The sequence below is a fragment of the Achroia grisella genome, unplaced genomic scaffold, assembly GCF_030625045.1.
Source record: "Achroia grisella isolate CSIRO2021 unplaced genomic scaffold, CSIRO_AGI_Agris_v1 utg544, whole genome shotgun sequence".
Lineage (NCBI taxonomy): Eukaryota > Metazoa > Arthropoda > Insecta > Lepidoptera > Pyralidae > Achroia > Achroia grisella.
The window spans coordinates 4,116,635-4,144,136 of record NW_026712929.1 but is presented as its reverse complement, the minus strand read 5'-3'; the positions used below and the strand labels follow the sequence as shown (position 1 = coordinate 4,144,136).

The 27,502-nt window shown below is 31.5% G+C and overlaps 3 protein-coding genes across 8 annotated transcripts; 1 reads left to right on the top strand and 2 right to left on the bottom strand.

The window, feature by feature from the left end:
- Nucleotides 1-790: 790 nt before the first annotated feature.
- Nucleotides 791-12,491, bottom strand: LOC131847890 (uncharacterized). Of its 2 annotated transcripts, none has more exons than XM_059197582.1 (6): nt 11,968-12,491; nt 5,086-5,164; nt 3,471-3,740; nt 3,227-3,347; nt 2,207-2,862; nt 791-2,019 (listed from the first exon to the last, which is right to left on the bottom strand). In XM_059197582.1, exons 3-6 carry the CDS (start codon nt 3,648-3,650, stop codon nt 1,411-1,413), a joined length of 1,566 nt encoding a protein of 521 aa, XP_059053565.1. In that variant the 5' UTR covers nt 3,651-3,740; nt 5,086-5,164; nt 11,968-12,491; the 3' UTR covers nt 791-1,410. The 2 variants fall into 2 exon arrangements, with proteins under 2 accessions (XP_059053565.1, XP_059053564.1); XM_059197581.1 differs by lacking the exon at nt 11,968-12,491 and adding an exon at nt 7,425-7,628.
- Nucleotides 12,492-14,924: 2,433 nt separating this feature from the next.
- Nucleotides 14,925-21,382, top strand: LOC131847823 (transmembrane and ubiquitin-like domain-containing protein 1). 5 transcript variants are annotated; one of them, XM_059197481.1, is made up of 9 exons: nt 14,925-15,020; nt 15,481-15,669; nt 16,654-16,716; nt 17,106-17,252; nt 17,919-18,080; nt 18,521-18,779; nt 19,477-19,633; nt 19,760-19,905; nt 20,727-21,382. In XM_059197481.1, the coding sequence occupies exons 2-9, from the start codon at nt 15,495-15,497 to the stop codon at nt 20,908-20,910; spliced, it is 1,293 nt and encodes a 430-aa protein (XP_059053464.1). In that variant the 5' UTR covers nt 14,925-15,020; nt 15,481-15,494; the 3' UTR covers nt 20,911-21,382. The 5 variants fall into 5 exon arrangements, with proteins under 5 accessions (XP_059053464.1, XP_059053462.1, XP_059053465.1 ...); XM_059197479.1 differs by having other exon boundaries at nt 14,925-15,174; XM_059197482.1 differs by having other exon boundaries at nt 14,925-15,182; nt 17,922-18,080.
- Nucleotides 21,383-25,221: 3,839 nt separating this feature from the next.
- LOC131847824 (large ribosomal subunit protein eL15) lies at nt 25,222-27,183 on the bottom strand. The gene is made up of 5 exons (XM_059197483.1): nt 27,093-27,183; nt 26,683-26,875; nt 26,459-26,595; nt 25,711-25,821; nt 25,222-25,517 (listed from the first exon to the last, which is right to left on the bottom strand). Exons 2-5 carry the CDS (start codon nt 26,852-26,854, stop codon nt 25,323-25,325), a joined length of 615 nt encoding a protein of 204 aa, XP_059053466.1. The 5' UTR covers nt 26,855-26,875; nt 27,093-27,183; the 3' UTR covers nt 25,222-25,322.
- Between the last annotated feature and the right edge of the window lie 319 nt (nt 27,184-27,502).

The window sequence follows — 27,502 nt, the reverse complement described above, 5'->3', positions numbered from 1 at the left end:
CTTTGTTTTTTAATTATATAAAGTTGTCTATATTTGTCAGTATTAATATACACAACAACTATTAAAATATAGTTTAAACAACTTTTTGCTAGTGATACAGAATCACCTATTTCAAGTGCAAAACAAGCATGTGTTTTTGTATGTCTTCTAATTGAAGGGAGAGGAGAGGCAATATAATTAATTTTCAATTTTACATAATTTTACATTTTAAGGATACAACATTTATTATAAAGTGTGCTATCAGCTTGTATGATAAAATTGAAAGTGTATAATTTTATTTATCTCTAATAGATGATATTTTCCCATTTCACTCATGTATGATGATTGTTTAATAACCCTAAATTTCTAGTTCTTTACTAGACTCATACATGTAGCCTATATATAGTTGATTAAATAGAAAAATGACATTTTTCAAAATTAGAAGCTAAAATTGCCTCCTTTTATATAAGTAATTAAATTAACCACACCACGCCATCTTAGCCATTATCTAAATACTTTAAAAGTTATTATAATACTTGTGTAAATTTTTGTTAAAACTTATTATTATTTCCTTCAAGGAAATAATAATAATTTAAATAAATTTAAAAACTTTAAATGCTTGTCTTCTAAAAAATGTAGATTTTGAATAGTGCAATTTTTCTATTTAACTAATGATATATATGAAGTGAATCAAATGGAAATCGGAATGAGTAATTTTTTGGTGCTGATTCCATAATATAGTATATTAAATAAAGGGTAGTACAGAGAATATTAAATTCTAGTAATATATTATTGAAATTAAACAAAAGTATTGCTTTTAAATTAAAGAAATCATTTATTGTAACTATGTATAATCAGAATAGAAAGAGGCTCTTTGGCCATTCATAAAATTAACAAAATGTGTGTAATTACTTAAAAATAGGTAATTATTTTTTCATTTTTTTCACAATAGTGTTTTACAAATTAGATACAAACAGGGCTTGTGAGCCAATATTTAAACTTAATATAAAATTTTAACAACTATTGCCCAAGCCATGTAAATTGATTACAATAAGTATATTAACTTTATATTTAATTGTCACTATATCATTAAAGATGATAGCATCGAGATTAATAATTAATAAACAGTTGAAAAAATATATTAAAATACAAATCATTTACTGGCACTGTACTGTGATTTAATTAAAGTACCTAAATTTAACATAGTTAAATCTTAATCTACATTGAAAGTCACATCTAGGTAAAATTATATAGGTTAACACCTACACTTTTGTCAAGTCCAAGATAACTTTTGTAAACTGAGAAATAATACCACTTCACATGCATCTTTATCATCATAGCATTATTAATGTCTCCCAACATTTTCTCTGTAATGAAGTACGCTATGCGTATATACAAATCATAAAACCCATGAAAAATAAAATTTCATCTTCATTTTTGCGTCATGGCTGTCATTAACGCATTCTTTAATTTAACGGTCATTTCTTCTAAAACTTTAACCTTTACAGATAACTTTTTATTTTTCTCTTCCAAGTCATCTGCTAACTGTTCCATTTGCAGCTCCTTGAGTTTTCTGTTCATTCTAGATCTTTTAGATGCTTCATTATTTTTATCTCTTAATTCTCTGTATTTTGTTTCGTGTGTAGAAATTGTTGATGTATTGTCATCTACACTACAAACAGAAGAAACAGTGCTTTCTCTCCTTTTCGGTGGACGCCCTCTTTTTCGTGGTTTTGTCAAGTGTTGCGAGCCTTCCAGGGCTAGAATCATATCTTTTATAGGAATATTTGATTTTCTTTTCTTGTACTTCCTAGTAGTATGTTCTGTGTGAGGCATATATGTTTCATCAGAATCTTCGCTGTCATGCCGCCGCTTTCTATTTGAAGTGGAAATAGGTTCTTCCTCTGAATCAATTTGGGATTCATCCTTAGGTGTAATAGGCATGTAATCCGCTGGAACTGAAGAACTCTTGGTACTGGTTATGACTGGGTCAGTAAAGACAACACTTTCTTCTTCAAGAAACCATTTCATGGGTGATTTCTGTAACAACATATTAAAATTTAACATTACTATTTTATAAACTTGAAATTTTTTTATGTAAGTAAAAAAGCTTTAGGTTTTTATAGGAACACCAAATTGGAAAATAATTATCTTTATAGACGCAGTACTTGATCTATCTGAATATATATCATTATTGAACTGAAAAATATAAATTGAAGGTACTCACCGTTTCTGTTAGTGGGCAACTTTCCTCTTCCAACTGTTGCACGTAGTTTAGAACATCTGGTGTACTGATATTAGGTCCGGTAGATGTGAGCGCTGTTGGTATGTCAACAGACAAGCCTAAAGGGAGATTTCTCGATCCCGTTTCTTCTAAAACCCCTCCTTTTCCCTGGTCGTCATTTAGCAAATATTCTGATACGACCACATCATTTCTTTCTACTTCTCTTGGTATAACCGCCATATATTTTAAATCTTCTTGGTTGAGGGAGTCTTCTTGATGGATAAAGGGCATACTTTGTGTGTTTGTGTATTTATTGTAATGTGTATTGTATGGAGTGGGCCAGTCATGAGTAGATGCCACCTCTGGCCAACTTTTTTCTCCCATTTTCTCCGATGTTTCTTCCCCTATTACTACTGGCAAGCTACTTATATCTAAAAATTGCTCAGAAAATTGCATTTTATTTTCATTATTGTAATCGAATAAGGCATCGTCAAAAGTAAACGAATCTACTGCTTTTGGTGAAGGTGACTCTTTTGGAGTACTGCAGTAGAAACTTGCCTGAGCAAGAGGGGAATTAACATCCCAACTTTGGGGAGAGAATGGCGTGTTCATTGTGTCAAATGTGTTTGCCCTTGTGTCAGTTTTTCTTGTTGACTTATCTGTAAAGAGATGATATTTTAAAAATAATTTCGAAAGAAACACTACTTATCGTAATTAAAGTTTCGACAGCGTCTACTGCCAATATCGTCTGTCGTGTTTCTGTTTGTAGTGTTGATAAATCATATTTATATGAAGCGCGAAAATTCTAAGTATTTCATATCAGTTAAAATTAATGAACAAGTCTTAACATGTTTGAATTTTTGAATAAGATGTTATCATTTTTAAATTTATCTATTTCTTTATCTACATACATTCACTCTAAATTTGCGGAATACGTAAAGAAAATCATGTACCTATCTACGGAGTTTATCTTATCATTAGCTTTACAATTACAAATAGGCGTATATTTAAATTTTATCTTACCAGTGGTCTGTGCTAGTTCGTCCTTGACGGGATCGAAGGACGAGGCCAGATCTTGGAAGAACTCGTAGTCCGATTCCCGAAACATTGTGCTCTCGAATAACGGCTCCGGTTTCAAATACTCCTGAAAATAGAGTTAATTTATATTAATCTTAGTTTCTATTTAAATCCGATAAACTAAAAGTAAGCTTAATATTAATAATACTGAATTATATTTATTACTCACAGCAGCGGCATCTTCTCTTACCTCTGAAAAGGTGGTTATAGTCACAGGCGATGACGGCGTTGCTCCTCCTGGATTTGCTTCGGCAGTTGTTCCCGTCAAGCCGTTCACGTGCTGAGCTGCACCTTTGTTTGCTTTTAAACGATCTATTTCTACTACTTTCAAAACACTTGGAGTCTTGTGACTCGTTTGCGAAAAAACCATATCTTTTGGTGTTTGTATTGTTGTTTTGATTTCCGATATCGTCGCTCCGACTCGGACAGGTGATCTTTTGAGCAACCATTTTGTATAGAACTACAAAAAGAAATGATACGACGTAACATATTGTGCAGATTATATGAGGCGAGAGCAAAGGATTGATCGAAATTGTGGACAAGGACATTGCTAGGCATACATTGAATAAAGGAATGGGAATATATATAGAAAGGAAAATAATTCCCTTTCTATATATTTCCCGTATGGTGGATGATAGCGATGTTTTAAATAATATATATATCAGAAATGCGGAATAGAAATGTCGTGGTGCAAGTAGTGATAAATATAATATATATTTAGTATGATATTTTGATGATATTGTTATTACATTTTCTTCCATTCTGAATTATTTTATAAACACAAATCATTATAAAATTCATATGCACATTTCTGTGTCGTGTCGACCGTTTTCGACCACAGCGACTTCAATCTGGCTCGGATATGTGCTCATTGCCATTTATATGGCTGACGTTTGATTTAGATACATGTAATAGTACATATTATGTGATAGAATGAATGAATGGCATACATATAATAATAAATATGTCAAATAAAGAGAAGAAAATACAACATATAATTGCTCTTTATGAACTTCTTTAGATCTCAATATGGTTCCATATTTTTTATTATTGCTTTTTTGTCACCACGTTGAAGATTGTAGCACCTTTGTAGTGTAAGTTCCTAGTATCATAAAGAAATTCTGCTTATTTTAAAATGTACAATGTTAGTATTTAATTTTATTATTAGTATTCTTATTTAAAACATGTATATTTAATGCTCCTGTTGCAAATGATTCCATAACTAAAATTATGTTAAATTTAGCATAGCAAGTCAGTTATAAGTTTATACCACCGTCAACTTTACAAGTGATAAACTTGAATTTATTTAATAATAATAATTACACAAATTAATCCTTTAAATGTTATATTACTTAAATTGTAAGCCACTTTATTTGCAAAAATGTAAATTAACTAAGTATAACTTATTTATTGAGTACTTAATACTTTAATTAAAATTATTACTATAGTATAAACGTAATTTCTAATTTTTATAAGTCAATTTCGTTAAATTTGGCAATCACTGGTATACGGGCAAAATCGATTCGACCCTTATCTGGAGTTCATTAGGTGTTAATACTCATTTCAACTGACTGTTTAAAAATGAGTACCTATTACTGATTTTTAATTTCATTCAGCAGTTAGCAAAGTTCTTTCAATAGAACACATAAAGATTGTGCCTGAAAACTATTTTGATATAGAGAATAACGGCTAAGTACTAAGTTATTCCATTAAAATCTTCGTATAATTCTCGTTCATCTTCTCACTTGCAGTCCTGTGAACAGAAAGCTATTTCGAAAAGAAAATGAGTGAACGCGGTTACTTACTTTTTCGAACTCTTCGCGAGCTCCTTTTGAAATCTTAACTCTTTAAGCGCCAAGCCAAAAAATTGTCCCTGTTGTAGGCCTGAAACAAAAGAATAGGCAGGTAAGTAAGAAAGCCTAGTAACTGGTATTAAATAATCATTGTATGTACATTTTGAATTTCACATAGATCTATATCTTTTCATCTATACATATAAATAAAATTGTAATGTCTGTTTGTAATATTGAAATAACCGTTTTTTACTACATGCATACGAATATAAATAAATTTCGTCCGTCTGTCTGTCTGTTCCATTTTATTTCAGAGATTAGCCATCTCTGAAATGGCTCGACCGATTTTGACAGGACTTTTATTGGCAGCTAGCTGATGTAATAAGTAGTAACTTAGACTACTTTTATTTCATAAAAAATAAAGTAAACTTAATTAACTTTTTTCTTAAATTCCACGCGGACGGTTTGCGGATTTTTTTTTTATAAAAAAAAAATAAAGGGATCATTCACTAAAATAACAAATGTACCTACGTTAGAATAATCTAGAAATATTCAGCCGATGTATGAAATGACGTCACTACTGGTAATACACAGTGTGTTTAAGTGCAAGGGGAAATCCCAACGGTCGGCAAACACAAAGGTAGATTATGAACCTACTCGAATTGTTATAAATTATAATCTTCCTTACCGATTATTGTTGTGATAAAAAATATTATTGTGCAATATAGGTATGATATGACGCTTTATATTCATATGTATTAGCATTAGTTATACTCAAAATAAAATAAAAAAATCGTGTCAGTAACCTCTATACTACCATTACATCATTGTTCAATGAGTAATATGTGCTTCACATAATATCACGTCATTATAAATTACAAATAAAATATCTCGGGACATAAATATTTTATATGTAGCTATAATACTATAGGTATAATCTTGAAAATAAGTAATTGTTGCATTAATTATTAATAAGTATATTATTAGGGTTTTCAATCTGTACCGGAAACAGAAATTAGTAAAGACGATTTCGTTTTAATTTTTTTATCATATTGGTATTTAAATAGATTAAAGATTACTAGATAGTATTTTGGACCAAATGCTACTTCGTGGCACGTCACTCATATTGATTTTCGTCCGTCGTAGGACCTATGAGTCATGATCATATCATAATTGAAAATCAATACAAATAGCCATCCATCAAAAAAAGACAAGAATCAATGAGATATGACGTCATATTGAAATTAAATTGACTTTTCTTTATTTCGTATGCATCTTAGTGTGGTAGGTACTTACAAATATTTAATCATTACTAATACATATTATAAAATCGAAAGTAACTCCATCTGTCTATCTGTCTGTCTCGCTTTCAAAATAACTGAACCAATTTCAATGAAATTTGGTACACAGATACTATAGACCCTGAGAAAGTACATACGTTACTGTTTAAAGCGTACAGTAATAGCGAAAAAAGGTTTGTTAAAACGATCTGCCCTTTCAACGACTCTTAAAGCAAGGCTGTGTGGAAGAGAGCTAGACGACTAAACTTTTTGGGTTAGATTTTTTTCCTTAATTGGACAAGGTCACTATTCCACGCGTAAGAAGTGGCGGGCACACCTATTGAATTTATGCACGCACTACGCTACGCACTGATTATGAAATAGTACATTAGGGCGAAGACACTATAGTTCATAGTATGCCCAGGATAGTGTATCAATTGTTATAATTTAATTATATCCTATTAGGACGTAAATGTTACAAAAACGTAATAGGTACCTGCGTACCATACGTAGGTAGGTAGTAAATAGTACATAGTCCGACCCTTATACGTATATGATATGAGTATTTAGTAAATCATTATTTCTGGTACCTACAAAAAAATGGGAAATACGCAAATGATAAATAACTTCGCATTGAAATGCGTCATTAATTCATTTATAAGAATTATAACAGACGTATACTGAAGCCGACTTTCACATAGTGATAATAAAGAATATCCTTTAATATGAAATTGCGTAATAATATACCCAATATTACAGAAAAGAGACTTATGCCAACGTGTTAGACAAACAGCATGCGTTGATGTACTAAACCCTCTTGAAACTAGTAATACAACAATAAAAGGGGTAACCCTTAGAAAAATTTCATACTAAATTAAATAATATAAGTATATTTAACACTTCAAAATACTTAAGTGGATTTGCCTATGTACTTATATTTCTTACTTATAATATATGTATAAGGCCCTGTGTGCGCATAAAGCTATCCTGCTTTCCAGCACACAGGAAGATAAATTTCATTGTCAATCTTTCTTTTTGAATACATAAATATATATTATTATTAAATCTCACCTTGTTACGAACAAATATTGTAACAGCCCAGTTGTTGACTGATCCGTGACCACTTTATCCAGAAAAAATAAAAAAATAAAACTATAGGTATGCGGTCGCTCTTGTAATTCGCTGAAGTCAACGTTCAATAGCTTGAGACGTGAAAAGTCTAGAAAATTATTTAAACGCGGCACGCGCGCGAACTGTACCAACTCAGAAAATATTGTGCAATTTCGTGGAGAAGTGGCCCTTGCGTTTTCCTCATTCCCCCACCTTTCAACATTTACGTTCTAAAAATATATTCACTTCATCGCTATTGGCTGTTGAATATGACGTCAACTTTGGGCGCCAATAGGCTGTGTTTCGTTCCGATAGTCACGAGACCGTAGGTGTTGTTCCATCGGATGTTATTCCTACGTATTATAATGTTATGTACATAGATATACCTCGTCTGGTACTGTAAATTCAAGACCGAGCGAATGGACATAAGGAATATTAACATATTTGTGGTCGGGGGATTCACGCTAGGTAGGTACTCAAGCGAACAAGAATCTTGTTTTCCTCCTTGTTGATGATTCATACTGTAGGTCACTGTTGATTACATATTACTTTCTCTCCTGTATTTCCATATGGCTAGAACTGCCAATATAATGCTAAGAACAATATCTATTATTTCTCCCTAAAGCAATTAATAAGTATATACTCTTAGGTCTCTGTGTAAGTACTTTTGAAATGTAGTAACTGCCTGGCTCACCTAACTTCGAAAGACAAAATAGACGGTATACATGTATCTGCTATTCGCAACAACGGGTTACCTACGCTAGTAAATAATGATACTCATCTATTAATAACGTTAAATAGCGAGCAAACAATGTAGGTTAGGCATATGTATACCTACTCTACTTATTTCCATACGTGTACGGAGATGTCTAAACATGTTCAGACTTGTTCAAAGCATACGGTTTGTGTAGGTAGGTACCAATTTCTTTTCGTCGTAAATGTGATTTAGGTATATACTTACCTACTCGATGATTCATTCACCACAGTGAATAACTGACATTGAACTATTATTCACAGAGTTCGATAACCTTAATAGTATAATATATTTAATTAATTTGTTTAAAATTACAGTATACAAATAAATAATATTATATTTACAGTATAGCAACATATTCAGTTATAAAAACAGTTCCATTTAATAAATTTATGTATTTAAGACTTAATTTAAGCAGTTACCTAAATATCAACTTCTTAGGTTATGAAATTAGATTGAATAACATCAAGTTAGCTAATTTCAAGTCAAATAATACTAGGCTTTATATATGATGCTGAAAATAAACAGTTTTTTTCTTACATATAAGTCGAGGCATTTTACCGAAGTAACTTTATACAAATTTAATTAAACCAGTTATTAATTGCTCTCTCTTGTATATTTGTGCTATTAAACAACTTGCTTTACAGTCTGTTTTTTAAATATAAAGGATCAGATGTGCTACTTAAATTGTCATGACGGGGTTTCACAATTGTATTTTGTGATGTTCGTAGTGCTGATGAGGTTCTTACTACAACCGCTCCTGAGATATCTTTTATTTTTTTATATATATTTGATAATTTGAAAAGAAGTTTTTTTTTAGAATCTGTAAGAGGCATAGCTATTTTGAACACGTTTACAGAATAGAATTATTAAAACGTCACTTTAAGATTATTAGCCTTGATTTTTAAAAACTATTGGTAACTTCCAATTTTATTAATAAATCAATCCTCTAAGCTTTCGACGTAGATTCATACGCTGTTGTTGGAATCGATATATTATTTAGCGAGTTAGTTATTGCTTTAATGGCTCATGTAGAGCTAGAGATAAATGCAGATGAGACATCTATTTATATCCTTTTCAATGAATGTGCTAATGTTCATTCTTCTTTGCGTTCGATCAACTATTAAAATGCTTTTGATCGAATGCCATTAAGGCAACATTAAAGAAAGGAACGTCTTCAGGAACTAACTGAGTAGTGGTGACGAAATAAACGCATCAAAACGAAGACTTCCTTGAATAAATTGTATTCGAAATTAATTCAATTTTCGAATATATAGATAGATACATTCATTTAACAGTTTAAAATTATGAATATATTTTTTTCATGAATATGTAATTTTCATATTATGTAAAGACTGATTAATTAAGCATGTATTCTTCGACATTACCCTGCAAAGCGTGTACATGGAAATTATTCCGTAATATTTTAATTATTGTATTCACAACTCTTAAAGGAAAATGTGTAAATAAGATCGCTTCTCTTAGAGTTGTTTTTAAGGTTGCATAAATTGCATACGTTTCAAATATTACATTAAAATGATGTTTTCATCGCTGTAGTGTCAGTTGTAATAGGGCAAACACATCGAACTGTGCAAAGTAGCAAAGATAATAATGACACGTCACTAGTCACCCGCTCCGAGCCCCTATACACTGCGACATGACGCCATCATTCGATAATCTGCCATATCATTGTGAGTATGATAAAAATTCATATCGCAGATATTTATTATATATATATTACTACATTGATAGGTCCTTTATAGATATAAAAGGAAGTAATTTTCTGTAATATGGTATATTTTATATAACTTTCATATCCTTGGACAAGTAATCAATTATTACACAATATTTTTCTCCACAAACGATATCTGATTCTTGGTTTTTACGGACCAATATTTTAAAACACTTACTTATTCTTTAGATTTCAGGTAAAATATTCTTAGAGAAATAGCCTCTTTTGACTCAAATCTGAATATTTTAAATATGTTATATAAAGTTTGGCCACGTGGAAAGAATTTCCAATGAAAGGCTGATGAAACATTACGAAAGTCGACGATAAGTGAATACGCTACTACAAGCATAAAGGATGTGGTTAAGTCTTTGAAAGTGGCTGGTATGCATAAAAGCTACGGAATCTGATAAACCAAATTGTGAAAACATTTTCACTGTTTCACACTTTATATGTATTTCCCATAAAGATAGACAACTTTTTATTTGATAGATTTACTCGCTTTAAACCATAGCATGTTTTATTTTGCAAAGCACATGATTGAGACATGTTCGTATGAAATCTCTAATACAATAAAGGAATTACCGCTAACAGTGCTACAATAATGTCATGAGATATCGAATTGTTACATAGGGTACTAATTTTCGAGTTTTCAATTCGATAAATTACAAATAATTAACACTTTGTTTATCTTTTGGGACAAAAAACTGATTACCAGTAGTTGAATTCGTGACCTTCAATTTTATAATAAATTTACTGATCTTTAATTAAATCTACATTCATATGGTAAAATGAATAATAAAAATGGAGCATAAATATTTATTCATAGTTGTAACATCTAACAACTTTGTAGAATCAATTACAGACAGTATGTAAAAATCCGTCGTAAAAGGGAACTTTGACATTAACATTTAAAATAGTAGAATTTAGTTAGAATTTATTTAGAACAGTTATTCTAATCTAATTAATTAATTATGGCGTATCTACGATAGTAAAAACATGGAGGACAGTTTGTGGATAATACAATTCTCAATGTAAAGGATTATTAGAATAAACAGAAAAGATACGCAAACAAACATGTGTAAACAGGATAGGAGGATATTACATTCTCGAAGTTTTAGAATATGTCAGACTTTTACTCTGCCATTTCGGACCTTACGTCCAATGATCAAGTAGTAGTATTCAAAGTTGCCACATCAACTAACAACATTCACAAATGGACACTTTTTAATGTAGGTAGTATATACTAATCTTATATATCCAAAATAGTGGCTGTCTATTACTTCTTTAATACAAAACGGCTGAATGAATTTTAATTAAAATTTGGAGTAAAAGATAGAATGTATCACGAAATAATGCGAAGGAGGTGAAATAGGGGATCAACATTTGTGTAGAAGAAGTAGAATGTATCACGATCACGGTAGAAATAATGCGAAGGGGTTAAAATAGGAGACCAAAATTTATGCAGACGAAGTCCCGGATATAGGCGTTACTGTATTATAAATGCGAAATATGTATGTCTGTCTGATTGTTACCAATTGATATCATATAATTGTTACAAAGAAATGAAATAAATAAAATGAATAATAAAATCTTCCAGCAAATGTATAAAGTTGATGTTTGTACCTGTTTGTAATAATATTATCTAATCTGCATGTGTGCATATTGCTAGGCACAAGTAATAGGCGCACAAATCATCAAAACTGGCAATTTACAAACATAGTTACATACAGGACAAAACAAGCACTTGAAAATACTAATTATGTTATTACATAAGAGAAAATACTAATTATGATTATTATATTGACCCTGTATCCAAAAGTTTCACTCAAGGTAGTTTTTTTTAAGTAATAAAAATCATAAAGTTCTTTGTCACCTTACCATCTATACATATAAATAGATTGTCTGTAATATTGAAATAACCATTTATGTGTAATATGTACTTAGTTGGAATTAATTAATAGTCATTAAGTACATTTTCAATTAAGTGTACTAATTAAATAAATAAATGTTATACTTACATCTTGACTTGTCTTCTAAAAGTAACCATGTTACACATCTTAATCTTGTCCTTTCGCATACAATAATTATGGCGATGCAAAACTACGTGATCATGCGCCAAATTACAAATAGAGATGTTATAATCCGAGTAAGACAGATTGTTTGATTTTTTGGTGCACGCGTAGCTCATGATAGGCACTACTCTTTCTCTCTTCTCTTGTTCGTCGGGTAATTTACTTTGTAATGCAATGAAACACCAAAAAGGTCTTAACTAATAAGACCAAGTAATAAACAGAATGTAGATAGTCAACAATCCTGCCACTGAATTAACTTAATATACTTAATTATAAGTATATAGTGTATTACAATAGTATTTAAATTTAAGTAAGAGAGGTACCGAATTTATTATTTTAAATTAATCAATACGTCACACTATCTGGACTAAATTTTCACCAATGAATGATAATTATTTTCTTGAACTTGTAACACAAAATTTTTTAAATTTCAACACAATAGACACGACTAATTTTCTGGAGGAACTGATAAAAAGTGAATTGAATGAATGAATGATGGGGATTACGTATGAAGGTCACTTAAGAATTTCCGGCGTTCCTATTGGCAGAATCTATAATATCTTTTTTATTTCTATGACGTCACGTGTTCCGTTTCACGCTTATAAAACTTGTTATATTATAATATTTTAATTTAAATTAAATTTGAATGTATAAAACACATTTTCTTTAAATATAAACTTGTATTGGATTATCGTAAACAAGTGTTAAGCTATATTAATATTATATTACATTTGTTAAGAATAATAATCTGAAAATTTCAGTCCATGTGGTAATATTCTGGGTAAAACGAAACCTCTTTCTTGTTAAGATGTTGTTGACGTCATACCAAACAATTTAACAATTTTATTCTCTATAACAGTAATTTATATTGTCGTTTTTATTTATTCATCTTAGTATTTAATACTTTATAATATTTTCGTAGGTAAGGATAGGCTATAGTTAATTTAATTTTTTTGGGAAACATTTTGAAATTGACGTTTTCGGATGATGCAATAATCGCAGTCATGAAGCGAGATGAGATCTATAGTCGGCAAAAATATATATTTATACCTATTATAAATAAATATATATATAGTATTTACAATTATAGTCCATCCATATCAAAGTTTGTAACTCTAAGTTACAACAATTTATGTTCAACATTAAAATTTTCACGATCTTAATGAAATTATGTTAGAATATGATTCGATTTGCGCTCAATAAAAAAGTTTTTCTTCATAAATATGCATCTGGGTGATTTTTATTTATATTATCTTAACATACAACAAAAATGTAACTGATCGCTACCTATACTAGTAGGTATATATAGGTATGTGAAAAAATATTATAACAATAATAATTTTTGTTCTGTAGTAGAACCTACCAGGCATAGGCAGCTTAATTTCTGTTTTGTTTAAAGGGTGACATATAGCAGTGAAATTACAAGATACGTAAGTATAACAATGGCGACATACGGGTTTTTTTTTTTTTTTTGTGATATGATAGTGGAATGGTGCACCCGCCTGCGCTAACGGTTTACGCTGGCGGGGCACCAGTGGAGGATGATAAGATGAGCATGAGGTCAGGTCAGTTAGCCCATCGTGACTAATTCACCAGGAATTAAACACGATGGTTTCCATGGGGAACCACGTGGAGGTCGAACAATACATTGCTAACAATGGGGTTATCAATCCACATTACTAACAATCCCCTTCCCCCCGACATACGGGTTAACTACGGGCATCAAATGATGTGATATCTGTGATGCGTGTGATGTGAACGTGAGGCTAATAGTTTACCATCGGGAGGAAAGGGAATTGTTAGTAATGTGGATTGTTATCTTATTGCTAACAATGTATCATATATCAACAATGTATATAAATATGTATCCATGTCTGATTGTCCTCAATACGGTTCCCCTGGAAACCATCGTGATAAATTCTTCGAGACGATGCTAATGGACCTGACCTCAAGCTCATCCAGATCGTCTTAGATTGGAATTGGAGAAGTTGAAGAGTAATCGTTTATCGTGGTATGGGCATGTAACGTGCAGGAATGAGTATAATATTTTAATAAAGATGTTACATATGTATGTGGATGCTTATTTATAAGGGTAGAGCAAGGCCGAAAAAGATGGTTGGACTGCGTAAAAGCTGATATGGTAAGAAAGGGAGTAAATAACGAGATGATTGCGAACAAGGATGAATGGAGGAAATAAACATATTACGCCGACCCCAAATAAATGGGATAAGGAAGAATCAAATGATGTAGTAGGTACTTTATTTACCTTCATTTGGAATCATTCTTGTGTCATATTTCTTTGTTTTCGTAGTCTTTATCTATATCTTATATATAAAATCCTCGTGACACAGTTTTCGTTCCCATACTCCTCCGAAACGACTTGACCAATTCTCATGAAATTTTGTGAGCGTATTGAGTAGGTCTGAGAATCGGCCAACATCTATTTTTCATCCCCCTAAATGTAAGGGTAGTCCAACCCTAATTTTTTTTTTTTTAGACAAAATTTTTAGTTTCTATTTTTTTATGATACAACATACAAAAATACATACAATCCTAAATTTTCACCTTTCTATCATCAACCCCTATTTTTTTATAGCGTTATTAATTTATATGGCAAAACAACGTTTGCCGGGACAGCTAGTATATGTATATATATATATATATATAAAGTTTTTAGTAAAATAAAAAATGTAATGTATTTTACATTACATTATTTTATTTTACTTACTAAATTCTTTTTTTACAAAATTAAAAGGATTCGAATGTGTAAGGTTTAAAATTAGGCAACAGCAATTATTATTCTGTTTTTATATTTTGTATCTGTGGACTATATTTTGATTGTCAAATCTGTCATCCATATGTCATTTCTGCCTTTTAATTTTCTTTTGCATTTACATTATAAAATCTCTATAAGCTGTTTTTAATTTTCGACATTTTATTATTCAATACAACTTATAATTTGTTTCAAGCCAAAAAAGTGTTTTTATTGTTGTGAAAAGGTGTTTATTTTGTACTACTGATCATGTACATATCATTCGTGTAATCAAGAATTCGTCTAAATCAATTCAAATCCTTTAACAATTGGGTGATATGCGAGTGTATTTTTTGTGAATTGTTATTGCTCGTCGTTCTGTTTTTTTACACTTGGATAAGGTGATAAGGTGCATTTTAATTGGTATTGACTTATATATTTACTATGCGACCTTGAAATCGTAGGATATCAGACTATCAGAATTCATTTTAGATGTCTAGTTATTATTATTAGACTTTAGTTACGCTTATTATTTCAGGTGATAAATGCAATTATTTTATTAACGAAGGACAAACTGAATACTTTATCCTTTGTTAAATCTAAAAAACAATAAGCAATTTACATACTTTATTACAGTACTATTGTCCTTAATGCTATGTTTGTAGAATACTACACATTTTATTGACTCGTGTTGTATATGTTAATAGGTTTGTGACGCACGATGACGCTGATAGAAGGTGTGGGCGATGAGGTGGTGCAGTTTGTTGTGGTTGTGCTCGTAATCATTGTGGGTGTATTAGCATGGTGGTCAACTAATGCACACCCAGACCGCTACCATACTGTTCTTGTGATGCGCTCCCGAGCACATCATCCTGTGACAGTCAGCATCAGGACAAGTAAAGATACTGCTTTTCATTTTTGTCTAATATTTGTTTTTTATTTTACACAATTTAAAATGGTGCTCCCTTTTTATATTTATTATACTATCAACACCATATATACACAGTGTAAAAGGGTACATGTGTACCTCTGTCTAACCTAGCTATCAATAAGCTATGTTTTGGTTGAAGGAAACTGAAATTTTTATAGATAAAAGGCTTGATATCTTAGTTGAGTAGCACCATGGGTGTCACCTGTTGTTTATGTATTTATGCAACAGTTACCACTTACAAGTAAGTGCACCATAAGTTTGTTTGTCATTCTAATAACAAAAAAAATCTAAGTCTGTATGATTATGGGGATACGGACATACAAAATACAGTCTATATCAGTGTTTCCTAACGTAAGGTGCCCTAAAGCAGCATGGGGCATAAGAATTTTAGAAAGGCTAATGTGAGACATGGCATAAAAGGCTGGGAAACACTGGTCTAAATGATATTCTTCTGTATTTGGAATGTTTTTGAAAATTATTCAGTACTGTATATTATATAAAAACTGTAATATAAATTGTAATACTTTGCTACATGTTGTAATTGATAAGAATGTAATATATACTATAGATAAGTGTTGAATTTCTTAGTGTTTGTGGAGCTAAATTAAAGTTTGCTCTCTGATCTCTTATAGCATAAAGGGGTAACAAGCAAATTTGTATTCATAATTATTATATTATATAAATGAGCTAACTCTGTAAGAGTTACTACATTAGAGTTAACTACTAATTAATTTTTAATCTGTATCACTATATCCATCACATCATATAGCAGATATAATTAAAATAAATAATGTTTTGTTGTTTTAATAGCAAGTTACATGACAGAGAAACTTTGCATAGAGAACATATTGCATTTATGAATTACAGAAGAATATATAAGTTTATTCATTTGCCTTTTTTTTTATGTAGAGATGTTTCTAAATATTTTTAATAATAATATTCTTTTCAGGAACAAATGTATCACATACACAAACAAGTAGTTCTAGTCAAGCAACATCTGCAGAGCAAGTTGGTGAGTGTCATATTGTCTTAATATGTAGTTATGAATGTCATGTTAGTAGTATTATTTGAAATGGTTATGTATCAACAAATTTTGTGACAAAAATGGACTTAGTACAAAGTTGTCTTTCTAAATATCCTCTTCCTGCAGTATAGTGGTAGTAATAGTTGACTTTGAATACTGTTTATAGCTTAAAGGATTAATTTGAAATGTAGCTGTGAAATTACAGGTTATATTATTATTATTGGTCAGACATCTTATTTTTTAAAACCGGAACAAGACTCTACTTATCAGAAAATGACCAAAACACAGTCATCGTTAAAATAGATTTGTAGCTTTTAATTTGAATGAATAACGAGGTTAGAGTCACAAATGCTTATTTGTAATTGGTTTCTATTCAGCTTCATCTAATTCATCTGAAAACAATGAGGAAAATAATCATAGAGATAATTCCCGTGTCATTCCATTACAAGAAATGGATAGTATCGTAGACGCCGACATGGCTATGTTGGACAATAATCGCCTGCATTTTTATAGGAGGATTGATTGTAAGTATACAGTACTTACTTCTATTTATCTAGTAGCCCACTCCTATTACGCGTGGGTGAACATGACTGACAATTTCTATATCTATACCCATTATAAGATAAAATCCTTCACTGAGTCTGTTTGTATGTTCATAACAATGTCAAAAACTACAAAATATTTTTTTAAGTATAAGTATTCGTCAAAGTTTTATGTAAATTTTTTAAATACCCATGAGAAGCCATGACGACTAATATGTAACCAATCTAAGTAAATTTTGAAACAGTGAAAATACTTCTCAAAATATCAGTCATGTGGAATCTACGTTTCTTATAAAAAAAATCTTTCTCTCTTATAATTTTAGTATATGACACAGATATATTATTAAACGATCTCGAAAATTACGAAGTTTTCTGTACTACGGTAATAGTACAAACTACTACAAACATTAAAAATGTATTTCCTTGTCAATTTATGTAGGCAATATATTTGGAAACTCCTAATGATTTTAAATGTACTATATCTGATTTTTATATTGACTGATAGATTTTTTTACTTTTCTGTTTTATTACTTAGCCTGTTACCCGGTTGTAGCTTGATATCGACTTACGCTACATATTCTAATGAAATTTTGAGATGTTTGTTGTAAGTCTAGTAAGTTTACGTAAATAACATATTTCTACATTTAGCAGCAATCAGCGCCGCCCATAGTGTAACAGACACGACCAGTGATGAGAGTGATACACAAGACGAGCCCGACAGCAACGCACAAATTAGGGAAATGGATAGCATCGTCAGTGCAATGGAGGCAGACGAAACTGCCGACACAGATTTCTTCAATAGACCTAGTGGTAAAGTATTTTGTGTATACTTCTCCAAACATGTAGTGTTAGTATCTTTAGATGGTCTACTAACATTCGCTTAACATAGACAATTTAAGCATCAAAGGGATGAAATGTTAGTAATGGATTCTTCATTGACACCACTCCTAGCTGACAAAATATATTACAGTCAGATCAACCATGTCCAGTACAATAGTAGTTGCGTTATGGGTACTAGACAAATACCTGATTATTGTCTAGTACATATATCACAATCTCTGCTTAACTTGGGACTAGATAATGCTGTGTGTTGATATATTTAGGGTGAAACAAAATTCGTAAATAAGAAAATACTTTAAAATTTTATGTTTTAAACATTCTTTAATTTTCAAACGTTCAACGTTTCAACTCGTTGATTCTTGAAGTGAATTTATTAACCAATAATAATAATATTTTAATATGTTTTGCAGAATCTAATGCTACATCACCTTCTAACGCAAGATCTGTGATACAAGAAAACAATAACTGTGGCGGTGCGGCGTCAGCCGCATCAGAACCAACCGAGTCCACTGAGAATAGTAATACAAATATAGATAATGGGAGTACGTCTGGCGCAGTATCTACTGAAATCACTAATAGAAAAAAAATACTTATTAAGTTAAAGTACTTAAATGACACATTAAAGGAAGTTGAAGGAAATCTAGATGAACTGCTGAAGGATTTTAAAAGGTATGTGTACATAATCTGGGATCCTCTGTTATGCATGTTGTAGGTAAACACTTCACAGCCTAATTAAACCACGGAAATCGTAGTCATGTGACAATTATGGTACTTCTCTGGAATGCCATTTCTTAGGACCAAGGTCTGTAATTTGAAAGTTTCGAATTTATAACATTAGATAGGATAAAAAAAATATAACAAATTGTATTATGCACATATAATATTTATATTTTACTAGCATGTATATTATACACTTAGATTATGTTTAAATTTTGAATGCCGAAATTGGAATTTCTAGAGACAGCATGGGATTTTTCAAGAAGATATTTCAAGTTTTTTAAGGGTCTGCAATGCGCACATGATAGCTAGGTCAAACCATGACAGGTGTTTCAGGCGCCCATAGTCTAAGGTAATCGGTCACCATCAGATGGGCCGCATGTTCATTTACCAACGTTGTAGTATAAAAAAATGTTAGGTTATTGATACAAACGAAATATCTCCTTTGCAAAGTAGACATTCTACCCTGAGGAGTTAAAAACTATCGCTCCTAAGAAAATCCTTGAATTCTTGTCTCTAATTGATCTAGGTAGCGAAATTTCAAAAAGGCTGAGCACAATAGATTTATGTAGGTTGCAGTGCAACAGATCTAGAACTCTAGAGCACGTGCCTCAATAAAAAAATCACATGTAATATTTTCATTTTACAGGCGTCATTTTGCAACAGAACTGTCGGCAGAGAGTCGAGTTCGTTTGATATTCAACGGACGAGTGTTAGTGGACGACGCGGCAACCCTACGCGCCTGCGGCCTCCACGATCGTGCTGTCGTACATTGCCTGGTTCATCCCAAACGAGCTAACAATCAGGTAAAAATTGGAACAATTATATCTCATATCTCAGGACAATTTTCCAATACTCGTAAATCAGTTTAGTTTATCAGAGAAAGACTTAACAAATATAGATATTATAACATAAGTACTATACATGTACAGCAACGCAACGGCATCCCCGAGGAAACGACAGTGAACGCCATGCATGAACTGATAAGGGAGGGAGTGCAAGCCGAGCGTCCGTGGGACTTGGAGAATATTCTTATGACACTTGTTTCCGTCGCCTTAACAGTCGTCTGGTTTTTCAGGTATTTATGTTTATATTGTATAAATTACCAAAATATTTTAAATATCTTAGAGATTTTAATTAATACAAATAAACTTAATTTAAGCACTGAATAGTCATATATTTTTTATTCTTCTCATTCAGGAACATAATCAACATATTCACAATAGGACATATTTTTTTATTAATTTAGTCTATTATCACTTTGGTCATTGTTTCTCAATCTAAAAGTCATCAAGGTGTTATGAGAGTCTACAACAAAAAACAAAATCGACATAATAATAATGCTTGCTACAGTTCAATATTTTTTTACTAATCTAGATTATGCACAAAATGAACTGCGTAGGTATAATCTGTTACACCTGCTTCAGCAACCAGGCAGCTTGATTTAAGATGTTTCGGTGAAAAGGTGCATATAGCAGTGAAATTACAAGATATGGAAGTATAAGGCCTTAGTCTTAGGCAATGGCCACATATGGGAAAACTAGGGGAATGGAATGGCAAAGTGATATCTGTGATACATGTGATGTGAGACAAATAGTTTGCCATTGAGGGGAAAGGGGATTGTTAGTAATGTGGACTGATGTTCTTATTGCAAGCAATGTACCATGTAGATTGACCTCAATGCGATACCCCTGGAAATCATCGTGATAAATTCTAGGTGAATTTGTCACGTTGGGCTAACTGAACTGATCTCATGCTCATCTTATACTTTTCCACTGGTGCCCCGCCAGCGTCAACCGTCAGTGTAGGCGTGTGCAACATCCTATTATTCCATTATCATAATAAAAAAATTGTTTGCCATCCCAGTTTCATAATTAAAAAGTTATTGTGACCATACAGATGCGAGTACTCCAACATGTTCACTGCAAGCGCCAGCGTGGCGTTATTCGGCCTCACCGTATTCTACAGCGTCGCAATCTTCGGCCTCTATCTCTCTGACACATTCCACTTTGATCGACGGCCCGCGCAACCCACGCAACCAGTGCAACCAGCTCAACCAGCGCAACCAGTGCCCAACAATTGAACGGTTTACATCTCGCTCTCTCATTTGTGAATGAAATGTATCGTACTTTCCTTAATTGTATCGCATATTGCTATCGATTACAGTGATGACAATGTCTATTTTGACTTGGCAGTTTGTAGACAAAGTCTTAGTTACATATTTTAGAAGGGTATCATATTATCAGGGGTATTGGATTACATATGCATTTAGAATTGATAAATACAGATAGAAACGAGAGACCTCACTGCATTATTGTAACTATTTATAAGCATAAAATATCAATAGCTTCAAAAATGGATAAATTAATTTAGCATTAATCCATAATATTTAAAAATGTAATACCCACTCTATACACAAACATTAAAATATAGTAACCTATATAATGTAGCCTATGTTAAAATAGACCAGTACTACCGATTATTAATTATTGATAGTAAAAATATATTATACTCTCCATAAATCCTACTAATACTATAAACGAAACAGTTTGTGGGTATGTATGGATGTTTATTACTCATTCACGCAAAAACTACGGAACGAATTTGAATGAAACTTTACAGTAATATAGCTGATATTTAGCTGATATATCAGAATAAGATATAGGCTATTAATTTAAAAGATATTTTGTACATATGGCGAAATATAATAACTAGTGTGATGCAGACGAATTTGCGGGGGTCAGCTAGTGAATAATGAAACATTTGTGAACGTAACACTTCAAAAAATTATCAGCTACTTGTGAAGTTGGTTCTTATTACCTATGTACTAACTTGGAAGTCGAATTTGTAACGCTATTGACAGAAGTACTGATCCTATTTTTAAACATTTAAAAAGGCAACTGGTCTTTTTTTCATATTTATTTTTTATGACATCGAGTTGCAGTAAAGTAACTATATGTTTTGTATTTGACGAGATTTTTATTTATACTACTATGGTGGCAATCAAGCATACAGCCCATCTAATGGTAAAAGGTTAACATAGTCTATGGATGCCTGAAACACCAGAGGTGTTACGTGCTAGTTGGCGACCTATAAGAAACCTTAATATACCCTTCTTGAAAAACCACATGCATTAGTCTCGTGAGAAAACCTCGGCAGGTATTTCATTCCACAATCTAAGTATCCGCAGGAGGAAGTTCGTTTGAAACCGCACTGTCCGAGACTTAGGTTCTAGCGTGTGGGGATGAATTCCCTCTCGATAGCTAGCGGTGCGACGGTAAAAAGTAAGCCGTATCCGGCATTATGTCGAACAATTCCGATTGGTTGCGTCAAGTCACCCTCCTGGTTGAAACCCTTTAGTCTTGAAACTTAGTAACGGTGCTAGAGCTTTTTAGTGTCTAAATTATTACATTGTATATTATAATGATAATACAAAAGTTATTAATAGCCGTCAACTACATTATATTTTTTGTATTTAATAAAATTGTACATTTGTCCATCAGTGTGTATACAGAAGTATTGTTGATTGTTGGGCTTCGATTTGCAGTACAATACTATCAGTTTAAAACTTAATAACATAGAATACATTAGCCCTGTGGAATGTGGATGTGGCCCATTGGAATTTATGTGATTCACTCATCTCCACTAATTGTAACTCTAGATAACATTTCACAGTACATATAAGACAAATCCAATGCTGTCAGTGTTGCCAGATATCTGATATTTTGTCCAAAATACCCCTGTATCCTGACGACTTATTTTAGGCCTCTAGTTCTGTAACAGTTCTTATTGTTATTATTTACATTAACCTGTCAAAAGCAGATTCATCTAAATTCCACCCACACATACCACTCAAATTTGGAGAAACCTCTAATCGGGCAGCACTGAATGCCACTAATCATTAATGTTAAGAACGGTATTACAGAATAGGGACTGTCATATTTGAAATGTAATTTATTACTTTTTTACAGCTGTAATAATGTAGTTTTTAAAGTTACCTCAATAATTATACAGTGTGAAACTGGAAATTATATTCTCTAACCTCATGACATACAAAAACAGTTTATATCAGTAAAATAATCAATATTCACTGAAGTGAATGTGCCGATCCCAAAAACGGTGAAAGACCTGATGTGTGATGATGATTCTCTAAAAAAAATAATGTAAATATTATAGGTGTAATGTTTTGTATTTATATAGATGTAAGTAGTAATTGTAATTTATTTGTTTAATATATTTATTTTATCAGATCAACGAGTGTCAAAACGGAGCACAATTTAAATATCGTAAATCAGTATAGAATTATGCCATTATACCCAGAGTTCATAATGAAGAAATAAAAAATATATTTTACTTTATTTTTTATCACATTTAGATCTCTTGGCCCCTAATGAATAAATCGAAATTTAACATAATAAAAAGCAATTTCATGGTCGATATTTTAGACCTATTTACTATATATACAAACTACAATTTCCCAACTGACGCATTTATACGTTTTATTTAAGGTCATGCAGATATGTACTCCATCTTAACACTTTTGTTGCTCTTTAATATACTCAATTATATTGAAATTTATTTATGCAGTGTACACCATCGTTTCATTGAATTCGAGTACTTACATATATTAATATCAAAATTGTACACATTATTTTATGTACCTAATTGTTTTACTCGTTCATTTTATTGTTATTTACTTTTTAAGGTTTAGTATAAAATTATCAAAATAAAATATGAATATTCAGTATGATTTTTCTTAGTGCCTTTACTTGATAACCCGCGTGACAATGCCTGTCTTTCGCGAATCTCAATTGAGTAGGCATCATGGTATATAAAATTTATACTAATAATGTACTTTGTTCTCAAGTTTTAAGGTCGTACTAAGATGGCAAGTCAATTTACTGATATAAAGCTTTTTAATAAACGGAGATTTGGGGTGCCACAAATATATGCAATCAATTTGCCTCGGCCTCGGTGGTCGAGCGGTTTAGCACATCGCTTTATTTCCGATGGTAGCGGGTTCGATCCCTCGCACGGTGCAAACCTTTGTATTCATGAGTAAGATTGTATCGGTGTCGGTATTTTCTATGTATACGTCTATTGTATGGAGTTACAAAAAAAAAATGTGTATCAGTTGTCTAGTATACAATACAAGGCTCTGCTTATCGTGCCATCTAGTGATGGCGCTGTGTTAGTTGTCCAGTGTTATTTATTTAATTTGAGAATCTATTCCAGTTTAACTCTGTCAAATAGGGTTACATTTGGATTTATAATAATAATACAAAGTAAAAATATATAATTTATTAAATAAAATATGTATACAATGCTCTTATACATGAAAAACCAATATGTAGAATCAGTACCTGTAAAAGAAAATGTTATGTTAGTACGTCATTTATAATTTCGACTGTTTTATATATCACTGACTATTTTTTACCCACTACTTTGATTATTTTTTGAGATAAAATATATATTTTCGATATAAAAGAAGCTTGCCACGATACAAAAATAAATTAATTATATGAACTTGCTTTAAATATACCCCGGTGATAAACATTATGTTGCACTATTCATCGTGAACGTTCAAATATTTAATTATAAATTATTAAATAGTGTATATCGCCGGATTGAGGTATACTGAAAATTAAAACAACAGTAACCTCACCTAGACGAGACTTCAATCTACCAAATTCGTTATCTCGTTAATTCACCAACAAACTTAACAAGTAAAAAATGAATTTGGTTATTGATGAATTTAATAAAATCAACTTACCTATTTGTAACTGCTTCAGCCATTGTTTGCATGTCACCTACAAACCAATTAAAAAGAAAATAAATTAGTTAAGAATTAGAAAACATGTAACACTTAACTTTTTAAAAATTGTTTTCAGCCATCCAAGGAAGTTTTAAATGCGTGGTAATCATGGTTGCGCATATCATAAAGCATTATATCATCATTATAAGTTTACTGTTGTCTAGCACTATACTTCTAAAATTGTTTTGCTCACTGTTTTTCTGATGAGGCAGCTTTCTGATTGAGTGATAGGTATTATGTCACTTGTCCTTTAATTTATTTAAAACTTGTATTGATATGCAATAAAGTTTGTATAGCTATATTTGTAATAAAAGATATAAGACCAAATTCATTCAAAAATAAGTCAAACTATCATATGTTTACATATAACAAACTCTCAATTCATCCCTAGTATTAGGTTAAAGAACTGTTTTATATTTACCTTTTTGCAGATAACAGGATTACAAGAGTTGCATACCTATAACATTAAAAGATCTATAGTACACTTTCAAAACACAAAAGGAAATATTTTAAATTGATACTGTCATTTCAACTTACCAGAATAATGTACTCAAAAAATGTGAAGGGAAAGAAATATAGTTCATTTTAGAGTAATTTTTATTGAAAACCACTGGCTTTCTATCTGATAATATAAATATATAAAAACAAACAGAAAGTCAATGACATCCAGACGTCTATATTTATCGCTTGCGACGGAGTTGAAGTGTGTTGCGACGAATCCAAGCAGCGCGGCGAGAACCGCCCTTGGTCTGTGAGAAACGATGTCCTTTGCCCAAACCACGGGAGCTGCGGCCGGCCGATGTGAGACCACGCATCTCACGATGTTTGTGGACAGCATTCACTATCCAGTTGATCTTGGGGTCACGTCTTATAGCCTAATAAACAGAAATATATCTTATAGCATACTATACATATTAAAATATACAATATTTAAAAAAAATTAGGTGATCAGTTAAAATGGTAGGTGAGTATTCAGCAAAAACCTTTCAGATTGGTGCATGACATAAATAGTTCATCATGTTATAAGTTTATAAATAATATATTTCTTTAGATATTCTCATTTCTTACCTTATGTGAGGGGTCAACCAATATGACTTCAAAGTATTTGTATGAAGAGTCCTGTGCAACCCAGTATGAGTTAAGGACACGTAGACCACCGCAACGACGACCAACACGTTCCTGTGTAGGTTAAATGTTGTTAATAAACAACAAACATAAAATATATATTGAGTTTCTCACTCAATTAACAAAATAAATTTCTTAGCATATTACAGTAATATTTACTACATAGAACATATAATTTGATAAAAAATAAGCTATGTTACTATTTAACTTGTTTCATTTTATTGGTTGTGTAAAAATATATGTCCTGCTTTGTGAATTAATAGTAAGCTGTACTTTCTTCATATTGTAACAACTACACTCACATAGATTTTGTATTTAAAAAATCTCACATGCTATTTTTGTAATTGTTGAAAGGCAACAATTACAAAAAATACCACATGAGGTTTACAATATATGAAAATCAATTATAAAATACTGTTAAAAATTAGTCAATATTAAAGAATGTAACATAGTTAACTAAATTTAAGATATAACATTACAGATATTTGTGTCTTACCAAGCTGTTTTATATTATTATTTTATACAATCAAAATTTTGAAATTACCATACCAACCGGCATTGTAATTTCAAAATTCTTACTTAAGATACTACTTTTAATGTAATAAATATATATCTTCTATGTATATAAAGAACAGTTTATGATTTGGCTTATTTAGGTGTTCCAAAACAGTTTAAATATTCATATACTAACTTCGGCAATAGACTGCAAATTACGAGTGGGTTTCAGCTGATTAACACCATGACTTTTTGGCTTGCCGTAAGTGGCACCCTTTGCGACTGGGCGCTTGCGGCCGCCACGGCGTACGCGGATTCTGAAGATAACATATCCTGAAAGTAACACGTGTTTCAGTAATTTAGTTTTGGTTACCAATTATGTGCTAATATATTTCTTAAACAGAATTCTTAATTGACTACCTTGTTTAGCACGGTATCCCAGTCGTCTCGCTTTATCAGGCCTAGTGGGCCTAGGAGCACGATGCATGCGGGTTAACTGGCGGTACTGCCATACTCTGACACGCAACAAAAAACGCATAACATCGCTCAATTTTTTTCTGTACAATTCCTGTATATATCTGTAAGCGCCCATCTTGCAGAGCCTGTGGCAGACCTAGTAACAAAATCAATGGAAATTGATCAGAAGTCACATCATCGGTCTGGCCACAAATAATGCGTTTGACCCAATACACAAAACATTATAGAAATTCTGAAATATAAAAATAACACTTAAAGAATAAACTTTAACTAATATTTTAACAAATTAAATGTAACATTACTTAATATTTTCAACGATTATCGATAAAATTAAAGATACAAATTCAACATACGTGTAGCTCACAGGTTAACCGGAAAAGAAAAAGAACTCTTATAATTGTTAGTATGTCTGTCAGACTCCGTGAATAATGTTTCTAACTTGACAGACCGACTGACTGACTGACTGCATGATTAGAGAAGCGAGCGAGCCTAGAACAAGAACATAGATTTCTTCTTCTTCTTAGCGATCCAGCATGTAAATTATTTATTTAGGAATTAGAAAGGTGCTATGCTTTAAAATATATAAGATATGTGAATACATAATATTTATGTCTATAATCTTAATTTTACTTTATAACAACTTTATATATTATTATTTTTTTACATTAGGCTAGATTTACATTTTGCATAAGAATCATGTCATAGCTTTGTGAAAAATGAAGTTGAAGTAATGATAGATTTTAATTCTAAAATGTACCTCTTG